Raw genomic sequence first — 9,962 nt, 5'->3', positions numbered from 1 at the left:
TATATTTTATATATATATATATTTATAGAAATCAATGTGAATTGCATTCATTGTGAAATTATGAATCAGTGGTGATTCTTATTACTGTAATACAGTATTTTTAAATGTTATATTTAATAAATAATTACACATATTTGGGGGGGGGGAAAATCACAATTAAAAAATTCAGTAATTTACTTTTTTATCTTTGAGCAAAGAAATATATGCATATGTATATATGCATATATATATATATATATATATATATATATATATATAATTTTAGGGTGAAATATGACCTGGACAGACTCTTGATTCCTGTTATGATTAAAAAGAAAAGCAGATATTCTGTTTCATGTGAGTTTGGGCTCTGTTATGAAACACACATCTACCCCTGGATTACAGGTTAGCCAGCACTGAGCATTTCCCAGCATTCCTCACGAGTGCCCAAACCGTAAGGCACTGCAGCGTCGACTGACCGTCAGTGAATTCCCATGTTTCTAAACTCCGCCGCCTCTTTAACGGCTCCGGCCCGGGACCGGTGCATCTGAGGGTGAATTACAGTGTTCAGTCACTGTGGATGAATTCATATTCAAAGACCGAATCAAATATTCATAATGGTCAAAAATGAATGGGATTGGTTTGTAAAACGAACGGACGAACAAACAGAAATAGTCCTGTTGTCAAACCCGACCCACCCACAACTCTCAGAAAGAAAGTGCACTTGAGTGCAATTAGCTTGCCGAGGAAACAGTTGTTGATATAAAATAGTGCTTGTTGCTGTCTGGTGGCTCTGGTTTCGTCCCGTCGCTGTGTCCGTCAGTGTCGAGGCGGGCCGGGTGCTGGTTAAGTGCTCTGTGCTGCTCGCCGCCGGCGTCCCGCTGCTGTCACCTGCACTCCACAGACAGCCCCGAGGTCTGCGGTGCACCGGACACTGTGGGCTCGGCCAGCGTCAGCATGACAGCCGCTGTCAGAGAGCTGGAGGACGGCGAGGATGAAGACGAGGACGAGGCCGCCGCTGCGCCTGCTGGGACACAAGAGGGGTACGGGTGAGCAATCATCTTGTTCAAGCTCTTGTTCTGTGCAGGTTGGACTATTGCAATGCTGTCTTTCAGACAGTTCTATTAAACCTTTACAATTAATCCAGAACGCGGCTGCAAGATTAATCTTTAATGAGTCGAAAAGAACGCACGTCACAAATTCAAAGCATTGATGTTTGCCTACAAACCCCCCACTGGCCTAACTCTAGCACTCTCTATTCTAATTCTATTTGAACTATTTGTTGGCTTGACCCTCTAACTCTAGCACTCTCTATTCTAATTCTATTCTCAAAAAAGAAGACTTTCCCCTTTTAGACTTGCACTCTATTAATTTACTAACTGCTTGTTAGTAAAAAAAAAACTAACACTAGCTTCACTATTCTTTTTCTATTCTATCCGTTTTCTTTTTATTATATAATAAAAGCTAACTGAGACTTGTTATAGCACTTGCATATTATTGCTCTTTTGTTGATTTTGATTGCTTCCATTAGTCGCTTTGGATAAAAGCGTCTGCTACAGTAAATGACTAAATGAAAATGTAATGTAAATGTCATCAGTGTCAGGGGAAATAGGTTAGGGAGTCTTTTTAAAGTCAGCTTTTCAAAGTAATCTTGCAAACTCTGGACGGGTGAAAAAAGTGATTCAAAGAAATTCCAAAATTTTAATGGAATCAACTGTTCAAAAGCACTATTCAACATTTGAAGTTGTGGATCAAAACCTTTTATCAAAGTTGTCCTAAAACCAAAATGTGTTCTTGTCTTAGGACAAGTTTGGTGAACTTTTTTGATCCACTTCAAATGCTGACTACTAGAGATTTGGAAAATTCTGATAATTTGAATGTTGTTTAGGAAGCAAGTTTTTAAACAACACCAATGTCGATGGTATTGTCCTAAATTGTAAAATGACAATTAAAAACTATGTTGTAAACAACTTTACAGGTCAAAGAAAAGTGTTGTAATGGTCAATTAAAACTACTAAAAGTAGTTTTCAGCATCTGAAATAAAACTAAATATACAGTAAATATTACATGGAAAACTTACATTTAAATAAGTTTCCTTGGTGACTAACTGAATGAGTTTAAGTACTGAAATTAATAAAACTGAAATTAAAATAAATTGAATAAAACAGAAAAATAAAAGGCACAAAAACTAATAAAAATGACAAAAGCATATTACAACATTAATAAAACAAAGAAAAATTAGAAATGTTGCCTTGGCAACTAACTTAAATTAAAGTTGAGGTAGTAAAATGACTAAAACTTACATAAAAATAAATTAAAGAAATATATATATATATATATATATAAATGAATAAAAATGACAAAAGCACAAAAATTAGAAAAATTTTAAGTACTACCTTGGCAAATAATTGAAATAAGCCGAAATCTAATGAACTAAAGTACTAAAATTACTAACACTGAAAAAAATATTAAAGCTAAACAAAACTGCCCAGCTCAATCCAAGCAGCTGAGTCCTTAATATTTTGAAGAAACGGCTGAAAACACATCTCTTTCATCTTCATTTGACCCTCTAACTCTAGCACTCTCTATTCTAATGCTACTTCTAATTATATCTGCTTGTTTTTTTTAATTAAAAAACTTGACCCTCTAACATTTGCACTCTATTCTATTTCTATTCTACTCGTTTGTTTTATTTATAAAGAAAAAAGAGCCTCTAACACTAGCATTCTCTATTCTTTCTACTTATTTTCTTTTTATTGTTTATAAATAATGACCTTCTAACACTAACATTATCCGTTCTTTTTCTGTTCTATTGAATTGTTTTATTTTTATAAAAAAAATGACCCTCTAACACTAGCATTCCCTATTCTTTTTCTATTCGTTCTACTTGTTTTCTTTTTATTTATTATAAAAACAAAATAAGCAAAAAAAAACAAAAAAACAACCTTGCTATGAATACTGTTAGGTGAAGCCCCGCCCACGAACCCCGCCCCCTACTGTCCTTTTTTTGGAAAACTAAAATATGGTCACCCTATTATAAATATACTCAATTATAATGAAAATACCAGAGATGGCTTGAATAACACAGATAAACTATATTGTCGCAGTCAAGTGTTTCTTGTCTTTGTTTTATCATTCAATAGTTTATATATGTTCTGTTTACTCAGATACAGATATAATAGCAATGTCTTTGTCCATATAAGGGATTTCCTGGAGAGGCATGAGCTCTCTACTTCTGTGATTGGATGTGTGGATTTTCTGTGCGAGGGCGCCCTCTGGCATCCAGTATGAATGAAACAGACATCATGTGTTTATAGTGCTAATGGCTAATCCATCATTTTTTGGGGAATTTTTATTTATCTATTTTTTAATAAGTATCGGTTCAGGCACCGTTTAGGCACCGGAACCGTTTTAAAAGTATCGATTTGGCACCGGTATTGAAAAAACCCCAAACGATACCCAACCCTAGACAAAAGCTCACAACAACATTTCCAAAAATTAGAAAGGTTGCCTTGGCAACTAACTGAAATAAAATCACCAAAGTTATCATGGGTAGGGCTGGGTATCGTTCAAAAATGTTCGATTTCGACACCGATAACGATACCTTGACTTCGATACTGGTTATTTAACGATACTTTTTTCGATACCAATTTTAGGAAATAAATTTTAACGTATGAACGGACATCTGCATATGATCGGAGCTCCACGCAGCTCCCGTGATACTCTCCATTGGAAATGAATGACTGAATGACCGGTCTGTCGTTTGTCGGAGATAGTGGAAAGCCGGCTTGAAATGCAGTGGAAACGCCAGTATGACGAGGATCGCTTTCATTTAAAAACAAACGCACCAGTGTAAATGTAGCCTTACATCTAAGGTGGCTGGGACACCAGCATTCAGACTACAGCCTCACGTGTGCGCCACATCTCTGAGTGTAACCGGTGTAAACTAGTAGGTGTGTTCGACTTGACGTGGACCAACTGTGCAGACCGGTCGGTGTATCACAGTACCACGAGAGCTAAAGAGAGCAGACTGCTCAGTACACTTTCGAATCGCTCTCGCGGATGATCGATCTGCGCCGCACCTCTTCTAGTCGAACACTAGTGCTGCAGGCTTATCGGCTCACTGACGCTGATGAGATTAACCGCTTAGGTATCGAAATTTGGTACCGAACGACAAGACGTTTTTCGATACTCGATGGTATCGAGGCATTTCGGTCGGTGCCTAAAAGTATCGAACTCGATACCCAGCCCTAATCGCGGGAATAAAATATATTAAAATTAAATTGAAACATACATAAAAACTACTAAAAATGACAAAAGTAAGAATAAATGAAACAAAATTAGAAATGATGGCTTGGAAACTAACTGAAATAACTAAGTACTAAAATTGCTAAAGCTGACAGAGAAATACAAATAAATTGAGACTAAACAGAAAAAATAAATGTATACATACATACATAAATAGAATTAACAATGACAAAAGAATTACATAAAATAACTAAAACTTGTGCCAAAATTAAAATGAAAACTGAAAATATACTAATAAACCTCATTCAAAACAGTAATAAATACTACATCAGTGTATAAGTAACGCTAAAACAATACTGCCCAACACAAATCGCAAGGTGATTAATAAAGGCACGAGGTGGAAGCACTCACTCTCTCTCTCTTTCTTCTTCATGCGCTTGCGTCTTCTGTCGATGGAGGCCACCTCAGATTTGAGCAGGAGGTAGTGATTCCTGATGTCCTGCAGTTTCTCCTGAAGGAACGCTATCCGCTCTAGACTGCTCATCTTTTCCAGGTCCGCTGGAGGAGCAGGAGCGAAAGGGAATCAGCATCAAACATGAATTTCTTCTCATTGAGAATGAGTGGCAGTCTGTGGCACTTACTCATCTGGAAGCTCCACTTGCTCCGGCCGTGGGAGTGATCCGGATCGCCGTGTTTGTGGTACTTGTGGCCTGAGGGGGGCGTCCTCTTCAGCTCGCTGCTGCTCTTGGTTGTGGGGGATTTGGCAGTGCTCTCGCTCATACACTGGTCCTCACTGTCACTGCTGTGGGCTGCAGCGCCACCCAGAGGAGAGGAGAGATAAACACTGATCGTCACAAACATGAAACCTCTTCATGAAAGCTCGTTTAGTTTTTCTACTGTGAAACAGCGGCCTGGGCCAGTGTTGCCACCTTGTGGAACAATTGATTAGTGCAAAACCAAGTCAATGTGCATGTGAGACCGGCACGAAAACGTACGCACGGTTACAAAAATCGGGTGGTGCGCAAGTACATGCATACTTTTTCACATTTCCAGGTTTCTCAGCAGCAGAAGTCATCATAGTTGGGTTAACTTCACAATATAACTATACACAAATATATTTTTTGCATTCCCATTTGCTCAAATAGCAAACGAAAAACTCCACGATAGTGTTTTCATGACTCTCAAAAAAAAATGGAAAAAATTGAGAGAGACTGATAACGGCAGTCAGAAGAGAGAACGATGTCAAATTTACCATCCTCAAAAATAATTGAAAATAATTAAAGGTGACAGAATACAATATTTTAAATTGTTCTCTGATATCTACATAGAAGGTATGTGGCTACGAGTGTTTACGTGTATTTGACCATTTAGGCACGCAGTTTAAGCTAAAAGTTTACTTTATATGTCCGTGTTCTGCTCCATGTCGGAGCGCATTGCACCGAACACGCACATATCTAATAACCATTAATAAATCAAGCACGTTTTATTTTGCGAAAATCACATTTCATGATTTTACTGATTTGCACGTTAAGTTTGGGCTTTTATGTAGGAGCGAAACCGCACCGCTAGAAAGAGGAGGAATGGGAATGGGGCCCGATAATCGTTTTATCTCGATTATTGGATTTGTATAATCGTTGGAAGCCGAAATCGAAACTGTATTTCGATTAATTTCACAGCCCTAAGTGAATTATACAGTGTTAATATTCAAACGGTGTATTTACAATGTTAAAGTGGCTGACAACAACAAATATTTGTTTTTTTAACTGTGCAGAGCTGTATCTGAATAGTTAGGCCTACTACGCTACTGTATTTTAATGTTGGTCATTATGGTGGTACTTGGAGAGCCAAATATTTTCTGAGGTGGTACTTGGCATAAAACGTTTGAAACCACTGATGTAGACGACGGTACGTACCTTTATTTTTCTGCTCGCTCTCCTGCTGGCTGCAGTTGCTTAGCGTGAGGCTACAGTTACTGTTACTGTTGCACGACAGGTTTCCATCGAAGGCCTTGGAAGGGGAACCTGCCCCCTCTTCTTGAGGAATCTCCTGGATTTCTCCACCCAAGCTCTCCACCTCCATCGTGCTGCTGTCGGACTCGCTGCGCCCCCCCGCCTGCTCCTCCATCAGCGCTCCTGTCGGTGAAGAGACGGCTGGAGGACTGGCAGGTGGCGACGGCGCTCGGACCTCGGCGGGCGACTCCGGCGTAGTCGGAGGAGTGTTGAGGACCGAATTGGTGCCGCTGCTCGGATGCTCCTGCAGCTTGTCCTCGGCGATCTCCTCGTCCCGGGAGGGTTCGATGCAGGGCTCGTCCGGAGCCGTTACGGTGGGCGGAGGCGAGTTGGCTGCCTCGGTATCAGAGTCCGAAAACAGCTCCTTTAGGGTCTTCTTGGGCCACTGAACTTGGATACTGGACCACACGTCCTTCTGGCCTTTGGTACGACAGCCAGGCGACCTTTCTTCAATCCCTGTGGATATTTTGGCTCTTTTCTCCGGGATCTCCCAGAATCCCGAACGCCCGCTTTTATTCTTCTCCTTCACTCCGTTGTATTTCTTTGGAGGCGAGCCCTTGGTTTTGGGATTTCCTCTTGGTTCTTCCTTGGTTTGTGGTTCTGTTGGAGGATCTGCTTCGTCTTCAGAGCTGCTATACGATTGAGCGCCTCTATCCTCCACCGGGCCTCGTTCTTCTAACTTTTTGGGCGAACTACTTGGCAGCCAATCACCTCCTCTGCTGCTTCTAGTTTTGCCTTTCACTGGGCTTTTCAAAGCGCGTTCGCCTTGACCTTGTGCCTTTTTTCTTCTGCCGCCAGAACCTTCGAGCTCCACCTCAAATTGGCCCTTTCTCTTGCCTGTTTGGGGGCTGTCCTGGACACTCGGCTCCTCGTCTGCGACCGCGGGAGCTTTGAAGGCTTCAGACGGGCTTCCGCTCTCCCAGTGCTGTGGCGTAAGCGGGCGCTCTGGAAGACCTGCTTTCCGAAGGCTCGCTCGTGCTCCTGGATGATCCTCTTCGTCGTGATCAGCGTCACCGTCGTCTTCTCGCTCACTGTCGTCTGTGGAGCTTTCAGAGCCTGTGGGAAACAGAGGGATGGCACTAAAACATTAGCTCTGCTCCAGTGCTAAATTAGACAATTGAAACAGGTTTCCCACACGTTTTGGTCAATGAATTTTCATGCAATTTTATTTTAGTATCATTGATATACTATTAAAGTTTGTTAATATTTTACTATTAGTTACTATTTTGAAATAGATTGTATTTTTTATTTTAATAAAGTTTTAGTAATTGTGTTTGTCATTTTTGTCTATATGATTTTAATTAAGTTTTAGTTTTGTTTGGGGGCTGTCCTGGACACTCGGCTCCTCGTCTGCGACCGCGGGAGCTTTGAAGGCTTCAGACGGGCTTCCGCTCTCCCAGTGCTGTGGCGTAAGCGGGCGCTCTGGAAGACCTGCTTTCCGAAGGCTCGCTCGTGCTCCTGGATGATCCTCTTCGTCGTGATCAGCGTCACCGTCGTCTTCTCGCTCACTGTCGTCTGTGGAGCTTTCAGAGCCTGTGGGAAACAGAGGGATGGCACTAAAACATTAGCTCTGCTCCAGTGCTAAATTAGACAATTGAAACAGGTTTCCCACACGTTTTGGTCAATGAATTTTCATGCAATTTTATTTTAGTATCATTGATATACTATTAAAGTTTGTTAATATTTTACTATTAGTTACTATTTTGAAATGGATTGTATTTTTTATTTTAATAAAGTTTTAGTAATTGTGTTTGTCATTTTTGTCTATATGATTTTAATTAAGTTTTAGTTTGATTTAATTTGTTTCATTTTGTATTTATTTTAGTTATTTTAGTACTTCAACTTAAAAAAAAGAGAAACAACTATATGAAATAATAATAATTATTGTTTTTCAGTTAATGTTTATTTTATTGCAAGTGTTAGAAATCCAACCACCAACATTTTCTAGTTGATGAAACTGCATATACTAACGTCCAAAAGTGGGGGGTCTGTAAGATTTTTACTTTAATTATTTTACTTTTTTAAAAGAAATCTCTTCTGTTCACCAAGGATGCATTTATTTGATCAAAAATACAATAAAACAGAAATACTGTGAACTATTTTTCCAATTTAAAATAGCTGTTTTCTATGAGAATACTGTATGTAATCAAATGTAATTTATTTTTGTGATCATTATTCCAGTCTTCAGTGTCACATGATCTTCAGAAATCATTCTAATATGCTGATTTGCTGCTCAAGAAAAGATTTGTCATTTATTATTAGCATTTATTATTATCAGTGTTGAAAACAGTTGTGCTGATTCATATTTTTTGTGGAAATCATGATACATTTTCCTGGACTCTGATGAACAGAAAGTTTATTTGAAATCAAAATATTTTGCAACTTTATAAATGTCTTTACATTCACTTGATCAATTATGCGTCCTTGCAGAATAAAAGTATTAATTTTCCCCAAAAATTATCTTACATAAAGAATCTTACATGTCATGTCTTTAGCGTCAGTCAGAATTAATTTAAAGCATCATTGCTTATTTAAAGTATTGATTTCAAAAAAAAAAAAAAAAAAAAGACTGAATGGAACGGAATTGAATGGTGGTGTAAATAGGCAAAAAAATAAATAAATAAAAACAAATGAGACTTTTCAAAAAAAAAAAAAAATCAAGTTTAAAAATGGCCTAATATTACCAAGATTTCCATGATTGTGGGAACCCTGTAGTAAACAAGTAAGCTTAAAGGTGAAGTGTGCCATTTCTCAGCCACTAGTAGAACAAAACATGAACAGAGACAATGACAAGAACAATAACAACAACTTTTCCAAAGAGGTTTCCCAAATGCTAGCGATGTACTGTACATATAGATAGTCCAGCCCATAGACTCATGTGATTGGTTGATTCATAAGTTAATCCGCTGAAACAGACTGTTTTGAAAGCATCACAGTTAGAGATGCACCGATTGCAATTTTCTTGGCCGATTCTGATTTCCGATTTTGACCTGCCGATACCGATTTTTGCCAATTCTGATTTTCTTTCTAAAAACTATAATTGACAGCATATACAAACAAAAATCTATACTTTTTTATGCAAAATTATTAAACATTACAATTCCCCCAATCTGGACAAAGTTACAGATGTTCTCTCATGTAAACAACTCTCAAAATAAAGTGCTCTGTGACTAGAAAAGAGAGAAATAACAACTAACTGAAAAGGAGTAGCTGTATATAACAAAACAGATGTCATTTCCCACTATGTGTCTTAAATTGTAATTTTTTCACTGTCCTTATTAAACGTGTCATCTTTCACATCAAATTCTTACATTGCTTTAATTAATTCAGTTTGAATAATAAGCAACTGTAGAGCTGTTACCATTCAAATGAAATCAGTATCAACAAACTGCATCTTTCCACTGCAGCAAACACAGAAGCTGCATCTGAAGTGGCATTAGATGTATTTACACAGACTGTTTGATGAAGCTGAGGTGCTATAAATGCATTTACACTGCAAAATTAAGAATGCATAACGAATTTTATATGATTAATGCTTAAAATATTTTTAAACATACAAATAAGAAACGTTGGTGGAAATGCAATGATAGTTTCAAATATGAAACCAAACCAGTAGGTGGCGGCAAATGACTGTTTGAATGAGTGAGTCATTTAGTCCTTCATTCAACAGATTCGTTCAAACGGCTGATTCATTCAGAAACGAGGCAAGTGACTACTGTCTTTATG

General features: G+C 38.4%; 1 protein-coding gene across 1 annotated transcript in view; it reads right to left on the bottom strand.

The window, feature by feature from the left end:
• Nucleotides 1-261: 261 nt before the first annotated feature.
• arid4b (AT-rich interaction domain 4B) overlaps nucleotides 262-9,962 on the bottom strand; it is a 94,770-nt gene continuing 85,069 nt past the window's right edge. Inside the window, exons 18-22 of the mRNA XM_016241241.1 lie at nucleotides 6,064-7,292; nucleotides 5,791-5,792; nucleotides 4,869-5,071; nucleotides 4,639-4,785; nucleotides 262-1,006 (exon numbers count right to left, since the gene is read on the bottom strand). Coding sequence (XP_016096727.1) covers nucleotides 867-1,006; nucleotides 4,639-4,785; nucleotides 4,869-5,071; nucleotides 5,791-5,792; nucleotides 6,064-7,292 — 1,721 coding nt within the window. The 3' untranslated portion in view covers nucleotides 262-866. The remainder of the gene's footprint in view (nucleotides 1,007-4,638; nucleotides 4,786-4,868; nucleotides 5,072-5,790; nucleotides 5,793-6,063; nucleotides 7,293-9,962) is intronic.

The sequence above is a fragment of the Sinocyclocheilus grahami genome, unplaced genomic scaffold (genome assembly GCF_001515645.1).
Source record: "Sinocyclocheilus grahami isolate Dianchi unplaced genomic scaffold, SAMN03320097.WGS_v1.1 scaffold616.1, whole genome shotgun sequence".
Taxonomy (NCBI): Eukaryota; Metazoa; Chordata; class Actinopteri; order Cypriniformes; family Cyprinidae; genus Sinocyclocheilus; species Sinocyclocheilus grahami.
This window is presented reverse-complemented; position numbering and strand designations above follow the sequence as displayed.